The sequence below is a fragment of the Zalophus californianus genome, chromosome 11 (assembly GCF_009762305.2).
Source record: "Zalophus californianus isolate mZalCal1 chromosome 11, mZalCal1.pri.v2, whole genome shotgun sequence".
NCBI classification, from domain to species: domain Eukaryota; kingdom Metazoa; phylum Chordata; class Mammalia; order Carnivora; family Otariidae; genus Zalophus; species Zalophus californianus.
Genome location: NC_045605.1, coordinates 42,948,295 through 42,974,574, shown reverse-complemented (window position 1 = coordinate 42,974,574; position 26,280 = coordinate 42,948,295). Strand labels below are relative to the sequence as shown.

Here is a 26,280-nt window from a genome sequence, read left to right as displayed (position 1 = left end):
GCATATTCACTTCAAAGAAAATTTATGGTCTCTGTTCTAAAGCAACATTGCTTAACTCTTTGCTAATTTTAAGTGACTGGCATGGCCATTTTTCTCTTTCTCTCTTTCTCTCTTAATGGACCTTCCTTCACTAAGTATTAGAAGTCTTCTGCTTCTTTCCTTTGGAAAACTTCATCTAGCTAGCTTTTGCAACTTTGTCCTTTGAGAATACCACAGTATGGGATAAAAAAGCTGGGGTAATGGAGTGGAGATTTAGACAGAAGGAGAGAGTTCTCATTGTTCTGTGCTGGTTGAAGTAAATGCTCATTATGCTTGATTTCATTTATTTCCTGTCTCACTAGTTAACAAAAAGCTGATTGTTTTCTCCTGAACATAATGGTCATGTGAGTAGAGAACAATAATCATCTGTTTTAATATCAACATTTTCCTGGATGGTTAGAAAGCTGGGAAGTTATGACTTCTGTTTATGAATCTAAATTTTAAAATTAAATATTAGTTTTTCCTAGAAACCATACTATTCCATATTTCTTCAAAGTTCTGGAGAACATAATCCCTTCAGCACAATCGCCATATTTTATCTTATTTTATTTTATTTTTTGACTTTGTAATTATTTTTATTGTTATGTTAATCACCATACATTACATCATTAGTTTTTTTATTTATTTTTTTAATTTTAATTTTTATTGTTATGTTAATCACCATATATTACATCATTTGTTTTGGTGTAGTGTTCCGTGATTCATTGTTTGCAGAATTGCCATATTTTAAAACTGATTTCTGGAAATAGGTTCTAATTGGCAAAACATAAAAGACTAACATATTTAGAATCAGAAGATACATAGGGAAGAAGAGTGTGATTTTCTACATTTGAATCTGGAATTAACACATAGTACCTTATTTTCCACCTCGCACTAAATAGAGTTTACAGTGAACTAATGGGACCAGATGTGTCTTATTAGATGTGGATGTCATGGGGAGGTGGAAAGGGCCCTTGAGCAGCAGAGAGGAGGAAGGCTGAACTCCAGTTTCAGTTCCACGACAAACTCAGTGGATGACTTTTCTCCCCACCACAATAAGTGCAGTCACCACCTGTTACCATAACATTACTGCGATATGACTACATATACACTGTGCCGTACATCTCAGCCAGTGGATGACTGAGCAAGCTACCACTTCCCTTTATAACTCGGTGTTCTCGACCACAAAATAAGAGGACTCCTAACTTCAGCCTTTTATGTTTCTGTAACATTACTGGATATGAAAATGTCCTGGACTGCACACAAAATGGAAATGTTTATCATAAGTAGCATTTAAAAATGTGTCTCATCAGTTTGTTTAAAAACAACAACACCATTCAAGCTGGGTTAACCTTAAGGAAAAAATTTTTTTTCTTAAATTTTTTTTTCTCTTTAATATCATAAACATTCTTAGGCACTAGCATTATCTGTTGATGACAATGGCCATTTGCCTCTGACCAGCCTCTTTAGCAATGCCTTATGATTTCAGTGTTACCTGCTGTGAATGCTCCAAGTAAACAATGATTTGGGGAGTTGTAAGTTACTCGGATATAGAGATTAAATCAATTCAGCCTATGCTTTGTCTATATTGCTTTTATTTTTTGTTTTAAGTGCTTCTGTTATAACAATCACCCAGCTGGCATTTTCAGTTGCTAAATGAAAAAAACCCCAAAAACAAAAAAACATCATTTCATTTTTAACCTGATTTAAAAAAAGAAAAGAAAAAAAAGTAAGCCATGAATACATGTGTGATATGTATGCATGCATGCATGCATGTATGTGTATGAATCTGTCTTTTATTATTATGGATATGTAAAATCACAGCCTTCCCTTGCATAAAGCAGGAGATCTAAAATTAAAAACTGAGGGAATGTTCTGTTGGATTCTCTGTTTGAGGGCATATAAAGAGAATTTCCTTTCCTTTGTCCACAGAGTTAATTTCCTACTATAATCTTACAAAAATGGATAGTTTCTTGCAAAAAAAATCACAAAAAATGTATACATAGTGGGCGCCTGGGTGGCTCAGTTGGTTAAGCGACTGCCTTCAGCTCAGGTCATGATCCTGGAGTCCCAGGATCAAGTCCCGCATCGGGCTCCCTGCTCAGCAGGGAGTCTGCTTCTCCCTCTGACCCTCCCCCCTCTCATGGGCTCTCTCTCTCTCAAATAAATAAATAAAATCTTTAAAAAAATGTATATGTAGAAAGGTCTAGAGTGATGGATTATTTTGTTCAGAGGTTCTTAAATTGGGGTCCTTGCTTTGGGTTCTTGAATTGGGGAGATTGTGGGCTCCCCAAAATTGTATGTAATATTTTGCATTAATGTCATTATATTCACTTTTAATCAGGTTCTCAAAAAGATACATTACCCAGAAAAGATTAATAACTACTAATCTAGTCCAAACAAAAAATCTTAATCCCAAAGTGGGAGCAATTTGCCACAGTTACACCATGGGCCAGTGACATCCACAGCTGTAGAACTCAAACCCCTAAGGCTCTCATGCTAGTGTAGATGCAAATAGATGATGTTTCTTCAACTTGCCTCATCTTGTGAAAAAACACTGCCTGCTTTATTTGTTGCAAAGGTAAAGCATGCTTATAGAGATCTCATGATACCCTTTCGATTTTAACATTTATTGCCACTGACATGACTGTTTTAAGACCTGTAGGGCAAGACATAGCCCCAGAGGAAAAAAAAATCCCTCAAAACAAAACAAAACTCTATTCTACATGCATGATGAAAACCTAATTTTATTACTACCCATAGAAGCAAAGATGACCTGTATTTAACATTTCATGTTTGAACATCAACTAGAATTTCAGAGACAGGGCTGTTCATCTAGAATAGCAGACCTACCAAGAAAGATGTTTCCTTTTCTGAAAAAGTCTTCCACCTCTTCTACTGAAATTAGGGGTATTAGTATAATCACATCAATAAACTATGATCAGCAAAGAGTCAGTATTGCACATCAAGCCTGTACTAACTCAAATTTCTTTTTACTTGTTCTTTCTGTTATGTGTTTTTATGAAAATTCTTTTTAGTTTAGAAAATGTTGCCAAGATGTACTGGTTATCAAATATGCCTTCAGAGCTAAATCTGTAGGAACATTGCACATTTCCCATATCTTTTTCTGACTCGCCTTCCTTCCACAGAAGGAAGAAGAAAGAATTCCAAGGGAAGGAAGAAATATCTATAAGTAATATGTTCATGGGCATTCAATGCTAGATGGTTTATCATGCTTGATTGCTATTGGTGAATCAGAGCAAAAAATGACAGTAGCATCTATCATGTTCTGTGAAACCATGCAAAATTTCAACAAAGACAAGATAAGTCATTCTGCTTATTTCAGCAATGTGCTCTCTTTGATAGCAATTGATAGATGTCTACAAAACAAAATCACTAAACTGCAAAAAATGACTTAATTCTTAAAGTAGGGAAGTGGAGTTTTCCTCTGAACCAAGAATATAATGGCCAGTGAGCATAGGGTTATGCAGTATCGTCCCAATGAGTTACTTTAAACTCGATAATTTCCCATCAAGACCCAGAATACCAGATGGTGCAACAAATAATATGCCTGATTCTGAACTTAAATTCAAATAATTAATGAAGTATTTCCTCTTGTAGTTCAGGAATGTGACTGCACTTTCAATGTCTCCAGTATAAACCAATATGTGGCAAAAGAGAGATATCTTATATCTCAGTGATCACTGAGAAACACAGTGCTCTTCGGTCTAAAAGTGCAAATTATACAAAGTATCTTCAGAGGTGAAAAATAAGACAATCTATGCTGGGGAAAAAAGTAAATAAAAATAACAGAGGCCAAAATGCTGAGCAATGGTAAAAGTTATTAGTCTATATATTCCTTTATGATTTACAGTAATGATATTTTCCTCATTACTATGCAACAGTAATAGATTAAATAAATTGCAGATGAAAAGAACCTATTAAATCATTGTGTCTAATGCATGCAAAGGAGGGCAGATTTCCATAGACAGAGGAAAAAAGAAGAAAGAAAAATATAAAAATAGATACTCTATCAACATCTACCAAAGTTCATTCAGCATTAAGGCCACAGACATCAAATAGAGGTATTAGTGTCAGTAGTGAGGAAGAGGAGACACAAAGTACCCGTATTAATACACAGTTCTGTGCTGTATTTTCAAACATCTACTACATTTGTCTGGAGCTTTCCTAAATCAAAACTACTCTGTTTATACTCACGTAGAAAATGTAATCTGAGTTTCAATGCATTTTTAATTTCATTCAATCTTGCATTTGTTCAACCAAAAACAATTCAAAGAGGACCAAGGCTATCAGCCTCACAGTGAGCAAGTGAGGCACCTCACTAGGGAGTTCTTGAATCTGCCATAAAAATCAACAGTGTGCATCTAATAGTTTTGTTTTCATTTGAGCACTGAAAAGTGAATCATCACAGCAACTATTCTTCAGGGCCTCTTTGGTTTCCAGATTAAACATGTAATGTGACCTGTCATCTTGCCACATCCTCTGCATTTCCATTTTAAATAATCATAAATAAGAAAACCTTGCTACTCTTTGGCATGACACAGCTACTTGATTCAGCTGAGCTTCAAAGTCTTAGAAATTGCACTCATTCCTTGTTCAGAATCCTGGTTCCTCTCAAAGGCTTTCAGCTGAAAGATTCTTTATTGTATTCAAATCTTGTCCCATATGGGTTGTTTTGGTTACTCAGTTTATGAAGAGTCTTAGAAATTGAATTGGGTCCACAGCAGAAAACACCAACAGTTTTCCTAGTGAGAGAGAGGAAGAAAATGGAAAATCAGGTGGAAAATTAAGCAGAACATAACAAGAAGGATGTATCGGAAGCATGTTTAAAGTATTAACAAAGTTCATTTCTTGCTGCTTTGCATACTGAATTAATTTCCTAATTATTTCAAAATGTAAATGATCACCATGACGATATTTTATGTATTGCATGCTTTCCCTGCTAGAATTCAGAATAATTCAAAGAATGTAAGTATGAGCACAGATTTGCTTATTATCAGACAGAAAGTGAGCAGTCTGCCCTTAGCCTTTCCATTATATGCAGAAACGAAATCAAGAGCAGCTGTGGATAGATGTCCATCCACACTGGGTCATGTCAATCTTCTCTTATTAGATGTTTTATATGCATTTTTCTAAAGATCCCATGAATTGTCATGGGCAGTGATGAGTAAAAGAAGAAAAGCTATTACCAATTTGAAAGGATAATTCTAAGTAACTAATTTATATCCCCATTGAAACAAAAGCATATTAATCTGTATACATTTTCTTTTTTATTTATGCACTGTAATAACTGCACCAAATGCCAAGCAGTTTTTATTGTTTGCTAACATAAAATTTTAGTAGATAAATTATACATATCCCTAACAAATTGACTAAATAAATCCCAGGAAATGACTGGTATTTCACATCGATCTTCCTCTGAAGTTTTTTATTTGCATTGAATTCTTCCTATGATACCAAAGTGATTAACAATTCATATCATATCTTGGATAAATATAGTATGTCCTCATTATCTTATCTGAGAATAAATGGTGCTGAAAAAACCCAGTAAATCCATTTAAATGGGTACCAAGATTTTATAATACTTAAAAAAATGGCTTTACTGAAATTTTGCACCTTGAAAAGTGAAACAAAGAACTACAAAAATAGAACTTTTACTTGCAGCCATGAAGGAGTAGCAGGGACTAGATTTACCCTCATGCATCGAAAAACTAGGGGAAAAACCCAATACATGGAATAAATATATTCAGGTACTGGACAGTAGGTAAAAGAGAAAAAAACAAGGTGAGAAAACCAGTTGCTGGCAACTGTCTCTGCTTATGGCCTGGAAGCAATTTACAGGCTGCAGCACTGAGAAACTCAAGCCAAGACTGGGGGTCTCACTGAGTTGACGAGACAAAGAATGGAATTCATGGAGGACAAAGTTGCTAGAATTTGTGGAAGGGAAGAGAGATTCACAGCAGGAAGCTCTATCCTCAAGTCTTTGGCTGAGTACTGATGTGCTCGTGTGTGAGGGAAACTACATGAATCTGGATAAAGAACGAGCAGGGAGCAGTAAGGCAAACAATTCCGAGTTGACACAAGGTTGTGAATAATTCATATTCCCACAAGCCAGAACGGAAAGATCTACATATCATATGTGGGCAATGGGTAGTGTTCTAGAAAGTTATCACCTTACTTGCAAGAGGCAGGGTGGATGTTGGTAAAATTAGCCTTAGACTGAAGGTGCTCTGGATCTATACCCAGAAGGATCAAACCAAACCCAAGTCACAAAACTGCATGCCAGAAACAAGTTCAACAGTATTGAAAAGATCAAAATATGGCTTTTAACATCTAAACTTCACACTGTACAGTACTCAATAAGAAATCACCAATAATTTTACAAACCAAAACTAGGAGTGTTATGGGCTGAATTACGTCCCCTCAAAATTCGTTACGTGGAAAAAATCAAACCCCCGGTACTTCAGAATATAGCTGTATTTGGAGATAAAAGCTTTAAAGATGTGATTAAGTTAAAATAAGGCTTTAGAGTGGATCCTACTCCAATCTCACTAATGTCTTCGTAAGAGAAAATTGGATACACAAAGAGACATGAGGGAATGCACATGCTCAGAGAAAAAGACCCTATGAAAAGGCAATAAGAAGGTGGTAATCTGCAAGGCAAGGAGCGAGGTCTCAGAGGAAATAAACCCTGCTGGCATCTTGATATTAGTCTTCCAGTCTCTAGGGCTTTGAAAAAATAATCCACTCAGTCTGTGGGATTTTGTTATGGAAGCAAGTCCTAGCCAACTAATAAAGATCAGTCAACAGAAACAGGCCCAGAATGGCAAAAATGATGGACTTATCAGACATTTCATTGAAACAGAGATGAGAACCATGTTTCATTATATTCAAAGGTAAGCATCACCATGACGAGAAGAGAAATAGAAGATTTCTTAAAGGCCTAAGTGGAAATTCTAGTGTTTAATGGAATATTTAAAATCATAAATATTCTGATGGGTTAACAGAAAAATAGGCACTGCAAAAGAAAAAATAATTAACCTTAAAGACCTGGCACTACAATCTACCCAAATGGACGACACAGAAAATAAAAATTAGGAAAAAAGATGAACACAGCTCAGTGACCTGTGGCACAATATCAACTAGTCTAATAGAGATGTAATTGTAGTCCCAACATGAGAGAAGACAAAGGGAAAAAGAAAAAAAAATTAAGAAATAGTTGCCAATTCTTTTTTCCAAATTTGATGAAAACAAATACATAGATCCAAGGATCTAATGAACCCCAAGGAGAATACACACAAAGAAAACCACGTAAGTCAACTTATAATAAAACTGAAAACCAGTGACAAAGAGAAAAACATAAAAACAGCCAGAGGGGGCAAAAAGACACATTATAAATAATAAACAGAAGATGAAAGATGGAGTTCTTGTCAAAAACTATGCATGTCAGGAGGCAATGAAGTGACATCTTCAAAGTGCTGAAAGACAAGAGAAAATCCAACTATTCCATACCAAGCAAATTCTACACTAAACACAAATAACTTTCAAAACTAGGATGGACTATAAGCTTTTCAAATGAAAGAGGAGAGAATTCATCACTAGCAAACCGGCACTATCAAGTATATTAAAGGAAAGTCTTCAGGAAGGAGGATGAAATCAGATGGAAAGTTGAATCTACCCAGAGGAATGAAAAGCACAAAAATGGTAAATGTGTGAATAAATGTAGTGTGTATTTTGCCTAATTTTTAATCTCTTTGGAATATAATTGATGCTAAAAGAAATTTAAAAACACTGCATCATGGACTTTATAGTATATGGAAGAGAAAGATGAGTAAGAACAACAGCCAAAGAGATGCACAGGGAATGGAAGTACAGAAGGTGGTATAATATTATTTGGAGTACACTGTGATAAGCTAATGATGTACACTCTAAACCGAGAACAATGTTCCTCTGATTTTAGCTTCATCAGAATTACTTGAGGGACTTCACAGACCATACACCAGTTGGCCCACAGACCTAGAGCTTCTGATAACAGAGATCTTGGATAGGGCTCAAGAATTTGCTTTTCTAACAAGTTCCAGGTGATGCTGGTCCAAGGAATGCAGTTTGGGAACCAATGCCTTAAAGAAATCACCAAAAGCAAACAGACAAACAGAGAATTATGGCTAATATGACAATATAGGAGGAAAAAATGGAATCATAAATGTACTCAAACCAAAAGAAGGTAGATGAAGAAAGAAAGAAAAAGAACAAATGAGATAAATAGAAAGCAAAAGTAAACTGCTAGATTTAAACCCAATCAAAGGGAGCCAAGAATACACAATGAGAAAAAGACCATCTCTTCAATAAATGGTGCTGGGAAAACTGGATATTTACATGCATAAGAATGAAAATGGACCCCTATTTTACACCACTCACAAAAATTAACTTGGAAAGAATTAAAGACTTAAATGTAAGTTCTTAAACCATCAAACTCCTAAAAGAAATCAGAGGGGAAAAAACCTCCTTGACATGTCTTGGGGTTAATTTCATGGATATGACACCAGAAGTACAAGCAATAAAGCAGAGATAAATGTGGAACTGTATCAAATTAAAAAGCTTCTGTACAGCACAAGAAATCAACATCAACAAAATGAAAAGACAGCCTATGGAATGGGAAAAAATATTTGCAAACTACATATCTGATAAGAGGCTAGTATCCAAAATATATAAGAAATACATACAACAAAATTGCAAAAGAAGACAAGAAAAAAGAAGAAAAGAAATAATAAAATAATAATAATTGAATTAAAAAATAGGCAAACCCTGAATAGAAGTTCAGGCTACTTTCAAAATAGCCAAAAGGCACATGACAAGGTGCTCAGCATCACTAATCTTCAGGGAAATGCAAACCAAAACCACAATGGGATATCATCTCACACCTGCTAGGAAGGCTATTATTAAAAAGACAATGTCCACAATAGCCAAACTGTGGAAAGAGTCAAGATGTCCATCGACAGATGAATGGATAAAGAAGATGTGGTATATATACACAATGGAATATTATGCAGCCATCAAAAGGAATGAGATCTTGCCATTTGCAACGACGTGGATGGAACTGGAGGGTGTTATGCTGAGTGAAATAAGTCAATCAGAGAAAGAGTTGTATCATATGACCTCACTGATATGAGGAATTCTTAATCTCAGGAGACAAACTGAGTGTTGCTGGAGTGGTGGGGGTGGGAGGGATGGGGTGTCTGGGTGATAGACATTGGGGAGGGTATGTGCTATGGTGAGCGCTGTGAATTGTGCAAGACTGTTGAATCACAGATCTGTACTTCTGAAACAAATAATGCAATATATGTTCAGAAAAAAAAAGAAGAAGATCGCAGGAGTGGAAGAATGAAGGGGAGTAAGTCGGAGGAGGAGACAAACCATGAGAGACTATGGACTTGAAAAACAACCTGAGGGTTCTAGAGGGGATGGCGGTGGTGGGATGTGTTAGCCTGGTGATGGGTATTAAGGAGGGCACGTTCTGCGTGGAGCACTGGGTGTTACGCACAAACAATGAAGCATGGAACACTACATCAAGAACTAATGATGTAATGTATGGTGATTAACATAACAATAAAAAATTAAAAAAAAGACAAAGAGGCAAATGTTGGCAAGGATGTGGAGAAAGGGGAACCCTTGTGCACTACCGTGGAAATGTAAACTGGTGCAGCCACTATGGATAACAGTAAGGAGGTTTCTCAAAAAATTATAAATAGAAGTACCATATGATCCAGCAGTCCTTGTTCTAGGTATATATCCAAAGGAAATGAAATCATTATCTCAAAAAATATCTGTATCTCCATGTTAATTGCAGCTTTATTTCCAATAGCCAAGACATAGAAACAACTTCAGTGTCCATCAATGGATAAATGGTTAAAGAAATCATGATGTGATATACAGATCTATTTATATGTTAATTATTTATATCACACACAAACAGCAGTATTATTCAGCCATAAAAAAGAAGGAACTCCTGCCATTTAGAACAACATGATTGGAACTCGAGGGCACCGTGCTGATACAAATCAAAGAAAGACAAATAGTCTATGATCTTGCCTATATATAGACTCTAAAAAAAACCCCCAAACCCAAACTCATTGAAACAGAGAGCAGACTGGTGGTTACCAGGGCCAGATGGGAGAGGTAGGGAATGGGTGAAGGTTGACAAAGAATTATAAATTCTATAAGAAGAATAAGTTCTGGGATGCAATGTACAGCATGGTGACTATTGTTAACAATACTGTGTTGTATATTTGAAAGGTGCTAAGAGAGTAGATCTTAAAAGTTTTCTTCATGTACACACACACACACAAATTGTAATTATGTGATGTGATGGCTGTGTTGATTAATCTTCTTGTGGTAGTCATTCTGCGATATATATATATATATATATCTCAAATCATTACATTGTACATATTAGATTTACACAGTATTATGTGTTAATTATATCTTAGTAAAGCTGGAAAAAATCCAACAATATTTTTGCTCCATAAAATAATAAAATGTAATATATTTTATAATGAATAAATATAATAAAATGCAATAATAATATGTAATGGAATAGTTTAAACACTACAACTAAATCCTCCAAACTACAAAACTCCACTATACATGAAAGAAAAACTAATAGGACTGTAAAGATATATAAATCTAGAATTACAGTTGATTATTTCAACACTCTTCTCTCTGTAATTGACAGAACAAAGAGAAAATCAGTAAGCGTATTGAAGACCTGAATACCACTATCAAGCAATTGGAACAAATTGGTATTTATAGTGTGCTCTATCCCCAAACAATGGAATACAAATTCTTTTCAAGTGCGTGTGGAACATTCATCAAGACAGACCACATTCTGGGCAGTAAAACGATCTCAAATAAATTTTAAAGGATTGAAATCACAAAGAGTATATTTTCTCAACAGAACCCAAGTGAACTAGAAATCAAAACCAAAAATATATATGTAGAATCCCCACGTTTGAAAATTAAACAAAAGAGAAGAAATCACATGGAAAATTTAAAAATATCTTGAAGTGCGGGCGCCTGGGTGGCTCAGTTGGTTAAGCGACTGCCTTCGGCTCAGGTCATGATCCTGGAGTCCCGGGATCGAGTCCCACATCGGGCTCCCTGCTCAGCAGGGAGTCTGCTTCTCCCTCTGACCCTCTTCCCTCTCGTGCTCTCTATCTCTCAGTCTCTCTCAAATAAATAAATAAAATCTTTAAAAAAAAAATATCTTGAAGTGCATAAAAATAAAAACGTACCAACATTTGTGTGATGTAGCTAAAGTGTTGAGAGAGGAATTTATAGATTGAACACTTTTATTAGAAAAGAACAAGGGTCTGAATCAATGATATAAGGTTCTACCTTAAGAGACTAGGAAAAGAAAACTTAATTAGAAGAAAATAAAAAAGAAGTGTGAAAATAAATTATACTTAATAAAATTTAGATTACTATTAAAACCAGATCTAGACACGCTAGGTTACTTAAATTGAATAAAACTGAACCATTCAGTTTATATCACCAAAAACCAAAGACAAACAAAAAACATAATGTGGTTTTCATGAAAATGAGAAAGCAGTGAGTCATGTTGTCTGTATTCATTCTCTGTCAACACTACATTACAATAAGATACCATTACTTTCTTCACAGGGCAATTATAAAGTTAGCTTTTCAATTTTTACAGACTTCCCAAAGGCTTCTCTTAAATATTCCACAACAAAATTATTATTTTTAAAGCACCCATATATCATATATATATATTTACATTTTGTATTACATTTGTTAACTAATTTAACAAATTAGATTTCTGTGTAATTTGAGGAGTTCCCCAATGTTACTTTCACTAACAATGAGATCCTCTAACTTTTTCAAGATCTATACTTAGTCTCTGCAATCCATTTGTACTAAATTTGCATTAGGTTGCTGCAGTCCAACAATCATCCAGAGATTTTCTACAAAAACTTTGCTGATATGGGTAGAGATAGATGCTAAAGCAGAGAATGTTGTTTGGAGTCAGATGTTGGGAACTAGTTCCATAAATGTTCAATATATTTGTGTATATTTTCCTATTATACCAATCTTTGTTTTTCCATGCAGATTTTTAAGTGTGGGATCTCATAATAATAACAGCTTATTCATTCCTTGTAATACAGACCCAGAAGGTTTGAGTGACTTGACCCAGGGACACAGATCAAATGTTAGACAGCAAATCTAGGTATTCTTAATCTGTATTGTTTTTAAAACACCATGAGGCAGGAGAATGTAGATATGGTCTCAGACATTTCACTCCAATCCCAGAGTAATAGTTCTCTACTCCAAAGGCGACATAAAATTATTCCTTTATTTCTCTCTTGAATAATGCATAAATTCGACTAATTTATGATATGATATATATTTTTATTACAAATATAGGAAAATGGACTGTGGTTCTGATAATAAAAAAAGATTTCCTATCATCTTATTAAATACTGAATGGCTTATAAAGTAATATTTAGAATATCTTTTATGTTTTTGAAAAATTAGTTGTTGACACTTTTAGTATATTAGAGTTAACATTCTGTTGCAATATGTATAGTGAACATGATGGTTTCTTGCAACATCTCACTGTCCCCAAGAGGGGCATGGTAACATCAAATTGCTACTCTTTCTACTTGTGACCATGCTTTGTAGTAAATAAAGTACATTGAACTTTACAGTCAGAAGATAGGATTCATGTCTGAATTCTGACTCATTAACCATAGCTTGAGATAAATCATTATCTTTTCAGGTCCTAGCTTCTTCACTTGTAAAATAATGACGAAAGCAGGTGACTTCAAAAGCTCCTTCACCTTCCTTGATCATGCCATTACATAATTCATTTTCTGAATTTAAAAAAGGCACATAAGGAAGGAACCACCTCATACATATGTGTAAAGTAAATTGAGGATAAATTGATTCACCCTTTTGGTTTTGATAGGACAGTATCTAAATGTGCATACTCTCTGAGCCAGCAATTCCATTTCAAGGATCCTAACCTACTGCAATATTCCCACAAGAGCATGAGAAAGTATGTGCAAAGAGAATTACCATAGCATTATTTGTAACAGTAAAGGACTGGAGGTAACCTAAATATCCATAAGTAGGGTAGCAATGATCATGTTATCCATATTCTAGAATACTGTGAGGTAGAATTACATGGAAATTATCCATGAACAATATATGAGTGTATCTGAAAAAGATTACATTGAAGAATTCTATATTATAAATTCGTTTAACTTCATTTAAAAATTAAGGTTCATAATTTTAGTGTATAGATTTTAAATGTATATATGCATACATATACATGCACATATATATGAATATATACTTTTATAAGTATGTATGTGTGTCTCTATATATTCTTTCAGTAATTTATGTACTTGAGGTTAACCAGAATTTTATATCTAAAATAAGGACTTCTGTCTAAATAGCACCTTTTTTTCTAGTTAGTGAACCCTTAAGATGTTGATCCATTCTTTTCCTAAATATGCCACGTGAAAATTTTTTAAAAATAATGCATTTTAAGTGCCTGTCCAGAGCAAATACACAAAGTGAAAGTGTTGTACAAAATGTCAACAGTAGATGGTGCACACTTGTTCTTTTTAAACCAGCTTTGCTGTTTGAAGAAAATGAACGACCAACCAAATTAACGTACAGTCTATCTAAGTCATGAACAGTTTAACAAATGAGAATTCTTAAGAAGTAACCAAAGAAATCAATAATCCCAATCTAATTTCTTATAAGTGATCCTCTACTGATGTAGAGATTGGTTTCAGAATTGAGCAAAGACAATAGCAACAACAACAGAATTCCAAAGTTTTCATTAGTACACTATAAAAATTAATGGAAGAATGCTTGTCAGAAGTCAGCTGAATGTCATTAAAGAGAAAGGAGTCTATGGTACATTGAGAGACCCAGGTGAGTATGACAAGATTATCATGTCTAAGGTAGAGGATACTGGAGAAAGATGGGAGAATATAACCAAAATTGGGGTGACTTTAATTCTATAGTTCACCTTTAACTATGGCCCTAGTTATTACAAAGGACCTCTGCTTCCAAAATAATGCTTTCCTTTTCAACCCAAAACTACTTCATTGAGAGAAGGGAAATGCAGAAGTGGTTTCAAACATAACTACAACCTGACTTTCATGGGTAGCTATATTCCTTTTTAAAATTTGCTCCTGGGGCTCCACGCAATAATTCCTAAAACAAAATTTCTGAAGATGGAGTCAAGGACCATGATGAATCAGTGGGTCTTTCAATAAATCATAGTCATCCATGAATTCATGAATTGAAGCTTTTTTAAAACTCTTCAATGAGCTGCCTCATTCATTTATAAATATCCTTCTTATAATTATAAAAATGTAGTTTTTAAATTATGAATTGACCAACCATATACTAATAATTATCATGATAAATCAACCTAGAAGAGCCACAGGGCCAAAGGAAATTTTAAAAACTTAAATATTCAATTTATCTACATTCTTACTGCAGAAGTATGTTTACTTAAGCAACAAAAATATGATTAGTTCAAATGTGAAAAAACACATTGAATTTTGATAAATTCTACAGGTTGAAAAGGACAGAAATACAGTTCAAGTAGAAAAATAATGTAAAATTTCCAACTGCTAATGAAAGCTTGTTTGTATAACTTTCCAATATATGAGATTGGTATCAAAAACTGGTATTTCAATTCCAGTAGACATGTTTAAAGAGTTACACTAATTTTAAAATGTCAACATATGCAATATGTTAGAAATTAGAGCTTTGCAACTATTTAAACTTTTGATGAAACTATTTCAATGCCAAATTTAAAATGCCTGAGTGGGTATATGGTTTTCAAATTGCTTTTAGAATTCTTGTAGACCATTGCCCTGAACTACAAGTTTACAGGAGACAAAGGGGTTGGCTAGTCTGTGCCCTAAGGCAAATGCTCTCCTTCCACAGTCATCTCTTCAGAGCACAGACACATATTCCCTAATGCTAAGATTCTTCAGAGAATTATAGCTCCAAGAAAAAATAAATTATGTTTGGAAATAATCCTGTTTTAGAGACAGCATATAATAACTAAGGGTTTTTAAAAATTTATTCATTTTCATGAGAAGTTCAAAAATCTGATTTTTAAGTGCATTCATTGTTAGAACTGCTGGTAGAGCTCCCTTATTTGCCAATGAATTTTGAAGTTTTTCCAATGATCACCTGATACATGATATCAGAATGAATACCCATTTTTACATGGGTCTACACAAATTTGAAAGTAGGTAGGAGGGTTTCATTCATAAATACTTTAATAGACTATTTCTAAGCCAAATTCTATTTATTTGGCATTTCAGATATGTGAGGTGGTCCCTGCCTTGACTCCTCCTATGCTAGTGATAATTGAGTGTTCAAGCAACTTTGTAATTTGTAAACCCATTACCTAATTCACCTTTAAAAACTACATGTAATGACTTGAGAATATTTTAATTTGATCATTAGCCACATGGCAAATTTCCTGAGCAATAATACTTACCCTCTGTTACATTTTGCTATTTCATCAAACAGAAGTTTCCACCGAGGCCGTCCAATAAAAAGTCTTGAATTCAGTGCTTGATATTTTTCTCCAATTATCTTCTGCCAAAAAGAAAGCACTATATTTTATATGACACAGAGTTGGATGAACAACCTATTTTTCTAACATCATTTCTACTGGTGCTGTGGCTTCCTACCAAATTGCTGTGGTATCAAGAATACAAGTATCAAATGGCAGGCTATTAAGTACAGTCATTTCGAAGCATCATTTCCTTCCTCTTTTCCTTTAAAATCCATTATTTTCTTGAATGCCATTGTTATAAATGGCTGATTTTCCTTCAGTTGGTTGCTTTGTTTTTAACAACTGCAATATTAAAGCATGCATTTTAATTGCCTACTCTCAAAACGGCGGCAGCACATAAATTTATTGAAGTGTTTTGGCACTGCAAATACTGTCTTCATATTTGGCTCATTATATGAGTAAAATACTACAAATTGTCATCATAAATTTGGGGAAGTGATCCTAGACAAGACAGCCCGAGCCAGAAGAGCTCCAGATCTTGGGTCTGTCAACAAATAACTTCTAATGGGCTGGTGTTTGCAATGAACAGAAGATGAGATCTGGATCGTCAATGAAGGGCCCGAGTGAGGTGAGAGGAGAGGGGAAAGTGTCTGAGTCACAGGCGGAAAAACTGAGAACCAATGCCACATATGCTCCACACCTTCATCACATCCATACCGTGAGGAATAATGATACTGACTTGCTTCGTGCGAATAGTAAAATGAAATATTTTTTTTTACATATCAAGTGGAGCAGAAATCTGATAGAAAAAGTAGGGTTAGGTTAGTTTTGAAGTAACTGACAAGCATTCGTATTTTGTATCCAAAGTGTTATAACAAATGTATAATGGAAAATACTAAAATAAAACTCATGAAAGCATCCATGCCTGGATTTACACACCCACGTAGCCTTCAGTGTCATCGGTAAACATCAGTTTCTTCATCTATAACATGGGAATAGCACTATCATCTACCTGTTGGATCTGTTAGAATTACACAATATAATATGAAGTGCTTAACACAGTGTCTAGCGCAGCAAATAAATAATGTGTGATGGCTATTACTACATTTTTAGTTTCCTGTGGAGAGAAGAAATAAGCTTAACTACGTATGATCTTATCTTGTCTCTCCACATAAGAACTCCCCTCGACGAACACAATCATGAGACTGTTCGCTTCTGGTCCGATCTCTAGAGGTAAAGAATTTGAGACAACAGTGAAAAGGAGAGAGATGAACTCAAAGGTCTGTACCAGCTTCCTGTGAGGAGGACAAATGAAAGGCATAACACAGTTGGCTTCCAGGACAAGCCATGGGTTTTCTGGACACACTCTAAAAGAGGCCTTCCTCTGGGAAACTTCTCTTCAAACCACCTGCAGAAATTTTCCTCCAGCACAGCCCCGATAGAAAATCTTCTATTATCAAGAGGCTTGTTTAATTTATAAAAACATCCAACCACATACCTGTATCCCATCTGTTTGACTGAGGTACAGCTGGATGTTGACATAGTCAGGTCTGTTTTCTTGCCAAAACTGAGAGGACATAAAAGTAAACAGACGTGAGCATTCTCTCTGTAGACTGAGACTTTCTCCTCTTCTAACATATGTGATTCCACAATTTAAGATGTATCTGGTCTAATCACAGTCAACATTTACAAGCAATACACATGCCAGATTCTAGCATTAAGAATCCGTCCTCCTTGTACAATTAGTGTAAGCAGCAGCAGTAGTAGTAATAAGGAAATAGTAGATGTGTGGTAGTAGTAAGAGAATAATTCTGTTATTTTTACAGATACAGAATCAAGCATGCTAAATACTACACTGATATTCCCCTAAATCCTTCCATTTATCTCTTATTTTATTCCCTGAGTCCCTAAATTATAGCCAAGAGTTCACTCATAAAGAACATGATTTTCTTAAAAAACAGTAACACACAAATAGTGATATATAATATGCATGCTAGGAATCAACGAAATGAAAACAAACAAGACAAAAACAAAAGGCTCTGTTCCTGTTCCTTGCCTTCCTCCTACTCAGCACTGGTTTTCCTTGTACAAAACTGTGTGAGGCAGGAAGTATACCTGCCAAAGAAAAAATAGTCTGGAAAAGATCTCAAACATTTCAATACCTTGAAAAGAAAAATATCATCTGAAGGAAAATAAACCCAACAAAGAGGGTAAAAGTGTTGTTGTCCTTGTATGCTTCCTTTTGCCTTCTTCATTTTCATTCAAAAATGAACCTACTAATAATTGACCTGACTCTGACTGAGTCCAGAAATCTATTCTTTTAAAAATATTTTTGCACCTGAAACTAATGTTACACTGTAAGTTAACTAACTGGAATTTAAATAAAAACTTAAATGAAAAAAATATTTAAAAAATTAAAAAAATATTTTAAAAACATAGAAATACGATTTGAAATATTTAAAAATTTTTAAATAATTATTAAAATAATTTTTTATTCTTAAAAGTATTCTTCTTAGGGCCGACTTTCACCACCCTGAAATAAGAAGCTGAAAGATAAGGACCAGGCACCAAAAGCGGAAGAAGAAAAGGAGAGTAATACAAGAGCATGGTGGGCTCCTTGGAGGACAGGTGTGGATATGAGTGTCTGAGGTGACAGAACTGGCACTTCTTCAAAAGCCACACCATTTCTTTTTTTTTTTAAAGATTTTATTTATTTATTTGACAGAGAGACAGAGAGAGAGAGAGAGCACAAGCAGGGAGAGCAGCAGGCAGAGGAAGAAGCAGGCTCCCTGCTGAACAAGGAGCCCAATGCAGGGCTCAATCCCAGGACCCTGGGATCATGACCTGAGCCAAAGGCAGATGCTTCACTGACTGAGCCACCCAGGTGTCCCAGTCAAACCATTTCTTGAGCGTAAATCGGCATAGTGGGTTTGCTTGAGATGGTAAGGTTTTGCTGGACTTTATTGCAGCAAGAGGATCAACTGATTTAAAGTACTGTTTCTATATAGTATAATGATGTTTACAGCAGCATTATCTAAAATAGCCAAATTACATAAACAGCCCAAGTGTCCATTGACTGATGAATAAAGATGTGAGATACACACACACACACACACACACACACACACACACACACAATGAATATCACTCAGCCATCAGAAAGAATGAAAGCTTGCCATTTGCAGTGACATGGATGGAGCTAGAGAGTATAATGCTAAGTGAAATAAGTCAGAGAAAGACAAATACCATATGATTTCACTCATATGTGGAATTTAAGAAACAAAACAAATGAGCAAAGGGGAAAAAAGAGAGAGAGAAAGACCAACTAAGACTCTTAGCTTCAGGGAATATGCTAATGGATACCAGAGGGGAGATGGGCACTGGGATGGGTGAAATAGGGGATGGGGATGAAGGAATGCACTTGTGATGAGCACTGGGTGATGTATGGAAGTATTGAGTCACTAAATTGTACACCAGAAACTAATATTACATTGTATGTTAACTAACTGGAATTTAAATAAAAACTGAAAAATAAAGTAAAATAAAATAAAAACTTAAAAATGACATATTGGGACTCAAAGTAGAAGTTTCAGGAATGCAAATAAAGTCACATTGCAAATGGGGGGCCGTGATTAAGGAGGGTTTCATCAGCCCTCTGAGATGCCTTACAATGAACGGTAAGAGCACCTGGCAGGTAACTGACTTGTTTCTATTGCCAACACTATCTGGCCCTGAGACTTCTAAGGAATTACTGACTCATCTAGGCCTGTTTTTTCATCAGGACAGTGACAGATAGAGTTGAATGTCATCATCCCTCAGGTCTCTTTTCAGATCTAAAATGATACATTTTCTGACAGGTGGAAACTCTGAATATAAAATCCCAATAAAAACATATTTTACTTTAAGAGTGATGTGATGATTCTCAGCTCCATAATATTCTTAAAATATAATCATTAATTATATCCCATTAAATAGCTGCCTCAAGTTATATCCAAATGCTAAATTCATTTTTAGGCCCTTTCTGAATTGAATCAGGGTTTATAAATTTTAATTGTGAAGAAATAGAAACTTCTGGATGCCACTAAAGCACCTCACAAAACACAAGGCTTGTGTTGAGTCTTGTCTTAAATGTCTACCAGGATGCTGTTCTGAGATCAGTCCTATGACTCCTGCATCGATAACTGTGTTTGGTGCCCACGGCCCCAAGTAAGAACTATGCAAATTTGGATAATGTTTTTAATGATTTTGATGTCTCCACTTTAACTTACCCGTCACTGAAGACAATAATATCTAATAAAGGCACAGTATTCTCCAAATAAAGGAACAGTGAAAAAATAGACATGTGGATCAACACAATCTTGCAAATAGATTAGGATTGTAGGATCATGCACAAATATCATGTTTTTCACTTTTATGTCTCCTGCCTGTATTCGTCCTTATTTTTCTCACAAATAAAAAATAACAGGATGTGAGTCTTGGAAGGAATTTTACAGATCACTAATAGGAATCATAGCAATCATTTATTAAATGCCTTCAAAATGATAGATACTTTAGGTATGTTAAAGCTAAGTCTCACATCAGGTTTCAAGTGCTGTTAGCCTCCTTTACAAATTGAAAGCATAAATTGGGTTTATGGAGGTTAAGTGATTTACCCAAGGACTTGCGGTTCATATGAGGTAGAATCACTGTTCCACCGTAAATGACAGACCCCAAATGCCTGATGGAGCCCTGATCCTCCATTTTGATTTTACTAATATGACTTGTAGAGGTGAAGTGACTTGAGGCAAGTCATGTCGTTAGATATTGGCAGAGCTGGTACCAGATCACCTGACACCTGGCCCTGCACTCTTCCATCACCAGATTGGGCAATCTGGCCAAGCAAAATCCACCTAAGATCCATTTTTATCATCACTGAAGATAGTCTGACACCAAGACAAGTGACTAGGGCAACTAAGATAGGTTTGTCCTAGGCATTCTAGAATGATGTGAAAGAACTCACAGTTGGAACAAGATTGAAAGACTGCATTTTCATCTGGTTTTCAAAAACACTTTCAGCTACTCTTACACAGACTCTATGTAAAGACCCTATGCTCTATTGCTATTGATTTCTCTCTCTCTCTCTCTTTCTTGCTCTCTCTCTCTCTCTCTCACACACACACACACACACACACACACACACACACACCAAACTTGGTAACACAGTTGCGAACACATCATCCTCAGAGACACAACTGAAGGACCTGTGTTCATCCCTCTGTTGCGAAAAATCAAAACATAGATGCAGAGGTGTGTGTAGAAGATAATCATCACTGTATTGTTTACACTAGTTTTAAGCTTTTATGTTATTTACTCCATGGAATCCTAAGGGTAAAGCACATCCATCAAAAAAACTTGAAATGGAAAGAAAACATAAAACTTAAGATTCAACTCCTTTGAGGGTCCAGTAATTTAACATTCTTTTCTTTCCTTTATTCCTTTCCTTCCCCCACTCCTTGCCTTATAAAGCATCTGTTATTCAAATGTGCCTGTCCATATCTTGGATCATTTTACTTAAAAAAAGTGTACAGGTTCTATATATCAGTTCAAGAAAGATTAAAAATTAGAAAAATAAAGGTAGAATTAGGAAATCCCAAAAGCAATACAACTGGTCACCAATCACAAAAGAGAGATTCAATCTCACTAGCATTTAGGAGAAAAGAGAATGAGATCTCACTGTTTAAGACATTGGTAGAAATTTAAAAGATTGATAATATAACATTTTAGAATAAATGTCTCTCATACTTTTTGGTGGAAATGTAAATTGTTTTTTTAAAAGATTTTATTTATTTATTGAGAGACAGAGAGAGAGAGCACAAACAGGGGGAGCAGCAGGCAGAGAGAGAGGGAGAAGCAGGCTCCCCACTGAACAAAGAGCCCGATGCAGGGCTCAATCCCAGTACCCTGGAATCATAACCTGAGCTGAAGGCAGACGCTTAACCAACTGAGCCACGCAGGCACCCCTATCTTCCCCACTTAGGATGTAAATCACATGAGATCAAGAAATTGCTTTTAATTTTGTTCTCCAATGTAGCTCCAGGTCCTAGAATAGTTTGTGATTCATAGTAGGCAATGAGTGATTATTTGATGAGTGACAGAATGACAGACTGAATAAATGGATCTGAATAAAAAGACATGTATGATATTCATTGCAATGTTCTTTTAAGATTTTATTTATTTATTTATTTAGAGAGTGCATGAGCAGGGGGAGGGGCAGAGGGAGACGGGGAGAGAGAATCTCCAGGAGACTCCACACTCAGCATGGAGTCTCATGTGGGGCTCGATCCCAGGGCCCTGAGATCATGACCTGAGCTGAAATCAAGAGTTGGGTGCTTAACTGACTGAGCCACCCAGGGGCCCCATCATTATAGTGTTCTTTGTAATAAAAAGTAAATATCCATTATTAAGGGATGGCTAAATAGAGTACTAAGTACATCCATATGACAAAATATCTATAGCACTAAAAAGAATGAGGCAACTCTATATATACTATTATTAAAAATGTTCAAGACATAGTGTTAAGTTTAAAATAAGTAATTCCTGAGGCGGAGCAAGATTGCAGAGGAGTAGGAGACCTGGATTTCGTCTGGTCTCAGGAATTCAGCTGAATGGGGATCAAACCATTCTGAACACCTACGAACTCAACAGGAGATCGAAGAAGAGAGTAGCAACAACTCTCTGAACAGAGAAGCGACCACTTACTGGAAGGTAGGACATGCGGAGAAGTGAATCCAAGGCGATATTCAGGAGGATAGATGGTGGGGGAGGGGGCCTCCACCGCTTCTGGCAAGTGATAGAGCCACGGAGCACAAAATCGGAACTTTTAGAAGTTGGCTCCGCTGAGGGACTTCGCTCCAGTGGCTAAGCGGGAGGTGGAACCCTTGCAGGACAGTGTGGTCTCAGGACCCTTGGGGTCACAGAAAGACCGGGGGTGCCTGAGGACGGCAGAGCTCCCGGGTATTGGAGCAGGGAAGCCGGCTGCAGAGACAGAGCTGAGGCACGGGCTCTCAGCTCGGCGTGGCCATAAACTGTGATCCGTGGGCCACTCGGACCACCGCTCCTCCAGCAGGGACCCAACAAGCAGCAGAGCTGGGGAGACTCCCCTTCCTCCCCTGGGAGGAGCGGTGCAGGAGCGCACTGCAGGGATCTGCTGGGTTTGGAGACTCCACACGGGGTCGGGTGCCAGAGATAGAAACGCTCGGTCACAGGCCAAGTGAGCACGGAGTGCGGATGGAGACCCGAGAGACGGGAGGGATTGATTGCTTTTCTCTGGGGGCGCACTGAGGAGCGGGGCCCTGAGTTCTCGGCTCCTCCGGGCACAGATTGGGAGGCCACCATTTTCACTCTCATCCTCCAAAGCTGTACCAAGAGCTTGCAGGGAACAAAAGCTCCCAAGCGCAAACCCGAGCAGATTGCTTAGCCCAGACTCACAAGGACAGGGCAATTCCGCCTCCAGCAAAGATATTTGGGAACCACGGCAACAGGCCCCTCCCCCAGAAGATCAGCACGAACAGCCAGCAAGCCAAGACCAAGTTTACCGATCAAGGAGAACGGGAGAACTCAGGCGGTAGGGGAATACTGCACATAGAATTCATGGCTTTTTTACCATGATTCATTAGTTTTTTAAAGTTAATTTTTTAACTGTTTTTTTTTAATTTTTCTTTTTCCCTTTTCAACCAACATCTTATCATTCCCTTTTTTTAAAAAAAAATTTATTTTCCATTTTTAGAGTCATATTCTATTCCTTCATAATAGTTACCCTTATTTTTGGCATATATATATATAAGTTGTTCTCTCTTTAAAATTTTGAGATACAGTTTCCTCTAACAGATCAAAATATACCCTAAATCTCTAGTGGATGGCTTTGTTCTAGTCTCCTGCCTGATCACAATCTCTCCCCCCCCCATTTTTTTAAATCTTCTTCTTTCATTTTTTTAAACAACTTCTTATCAATTCCTTTTATAAAATCTTTTATAATTTTCATCTTTACAGTCATCTTCCATCCCTTCATTGTATCAACCCTTATTTTGTACATATATAAGTCTTCCTTTCTTTACAATTTTAGGAGGCATTATCTTCTAACAGACCAAATACACCAAGAATCTAGTGTGTGGCACTGATCTATGCACTAGCCTGATCATATTTGATCATATTCTGTTTTTTTTTTTTTTGTTTTGTTCTGTTTTTGTTTGTTTTTATCTTTATCTTTTTCTTTTTCTTTTTTTTTCCTCTTTCTTTTTTCTTTCTTTCCCTTTCTTTTCCCCTGGCTTCAGGCCTTTTCTGATTTGTTTAGAGTATATTTTCTAGGGACGTTGTTAACCTGCTAGCATTTTGTTCTCTCATTCATGTATTCACCTCTGGACAAAATGACAAGAGGAAAAAAATCACCTCAGCAAAAAGAAAAAGAGGTAGTAGCGTCTGACAGAGACCTACTCAATACGGACATTAGTATGATGTTGGACCTAGAGTTCAGAATAATGATTTTAAAGATACTAGCTGGGCTTGATAAAAGCATGTAAGTTATTAGAGACACCCTTCCTGGAGAAATAAAAGAACTAAAATCTAACCAAATCGAAATCAAAAAGGCTATTAATGAGGTGCAATCAAAAATGGGGGCACTAACTACTAGGATAAATGAGGCAGAAGAGAGAATTAGCAATATAGAAGACTGAATGATGGAAAATAAAGAAGCTGAGAAAGAGATAAACAACTACTGGATCAAGAGGGCAGAATTCGAGAGACAAGCGATATCATAAGAAGAAACAACATTAGAATAAATGGGATCCAAGAAGAAGAAAGAGAGAGGGGCAGAAGGTATACTGGAGCAAATAATAGCAGAGAACTTCCCTAATGTGGGGAAGGAAAGAGGCATCAAAATCCAGGAGGCACAGAGAACCCCTCTCAAAATCAATAAAAATAGGTCAACACCCTGACATCTAATAGTAAAATTTACGAGTCTCAGAGACAAAGAGAAAATCTTGAAAGCTGCTCGGGAGAAGAGATATGTAACCTATAAAGGTAGAAATATTAGATTGGCAACAGACCTATCCACAGAGACCTGGCAGGACAGAAAGGACTGGCATGATATTTTCAGAGCACTAAACGAGAAAAATATGCAGCCAAGAATACTATACCCAGCTAGGCTCTCAGTGAAAATTGAAGGAGAGATAAAAAGGTTCCAGGACAAACAAAAACTAAAGGAATTTGCAAACATGAAACCAGCCCTACAAGAAATATTGAAAGGGGTCCTCTAAGCAAAGAGAGAACTTAAAGCAGCATAGCCCAGAAAGAAACACAGACAATATACAGTAACAGTCACCTTCCAGGCAATACAATGGCACTAAATTCATATCTTTCAATACTTACCCTGAATGTAAATGGGCTAAATGCCCCAATCAAAAGACACAGGCTATCAGATTGGATTAAAAAACAAGACCCATCGATATGCTGTCTGCAAGAAACTCATTTTAGACCCAAAGGCACCCCCAGACTGAAAGTGAGGGTGTGGAAAACAATTTACCATGCTAATGGACACCAAAAGAAAGCTGGGGTGGCAATCCTTATATCAGACAAATTAGATTTTAAACAAAGACGGTAAGAAGAGATGAGAAAGGACACTATACCGTACTTAAAGGGTCTATCCACCAAGAAGATCTAACAATTGTAAATATCTATGCCCCTAACATGGGAGCAGCCCATTATATAAGGCAATTAACAAAAGCAAAGAAACACATTGACAACAATACAATAATATGGGGGACGTTAACACCCCCCTGAGTGAAATGGAAAGATGATCTAAGCAAATGATCAACAAGGAAATAAAGACTTTAAATGACAGCCTGGACCAAATGGACTTCATAGACATATTCAAAACATTCCATCCCAAAGCAACGGAATACACATTCTTCTCGAGCGCCCATGGAACATTCTCCAGAATTGATCACATCCTAGGTCACAAATCAGGTCTCAACCTGTATCAAAAGACTAGGATTATTCCCTGCATGTTTTCACACCACAATGCTTTGAAACTAGAACTCAATCACAAGAGGAAAGTTGGAAAGAACTCAAATATATGGAGGCTAAAGAACATCTTACTAAAGAATGAATGGATCAACAGGGAAATTAAAGAAGAACTAAAAACATTCACGGGAACCAATGAAAATGAAAACACAACAGTTCAAAATCTTTGGGAAACAGCAAAGGCAGTCCTAAGAGGAAAGTATATAGCAATACAAGCCTTTCTCAAGAAACAAGAAAGGTCTCAAATACACAACCTAACCCTACACCTAAAGGAGCTAGAGAAAAAACAGCAAATAGAGCATAAACCCAGCCAGAGAAGAGAAATAATAAAGATCAGAGCAGAAATCAATGAAATAGAAGCCGAAAGAACAGTAGAACAGATCAACAAAACTAGGAACCGGTTCTTTGAAAGAATTAACAAGATTGATAAAGCCCTGGCCAGACTTATCAAAAAGAGAAAAAGAAATGACCCAAATCAAAAACATCATGAAAGAAAGAGGAGAGATCACAACCAACACCAAAGAAACACAAAAATTATAAGAACATATTATAAGCAACCGTACGCCAGCAAATTAGATAACCTGGAAGAAATGGATGCATTCCTA

At 36.2% G+C, this 26,280-nt stretch overlaps 1 protein-coding gene across 1 annotated transcript in view; it reads right to left on the bottom strand.

Annotated features, from left to right (window-relative positions):
- Nucleotides 1-2,142: 2,142 nt before the first annotated feature.
- Nucleotides 2,143-26,280, bottom strand: part of NOX4 (NADPH oxidase 4) — a 182,246-nt gene continuing 158,108 nt past the window's right edge. Inside the window, exons 17-19 of the mRNA XM_027579697.1 lie at nucleotides 17,118-17,186; nucleotides 15,599-15,699; nucleotides 2,143-4,784 (exon numbers count right to left, since the gene is read on the bottom strand). Coding sequence (XP_027435498.1) covers nucleotides 4,664-4,784; nucleotides 15,599-15,699; nucleotides 17,118-17,186 — 291 coding nt within the window. The 3' untranslated portion in view covers nucleotides 2,143-4,663. The remainder of the gene's footprint in view (nucleotides 4,785-15,598; nucleotides 15,700-17,117; nucleotides 17,187-26,280) is intronic.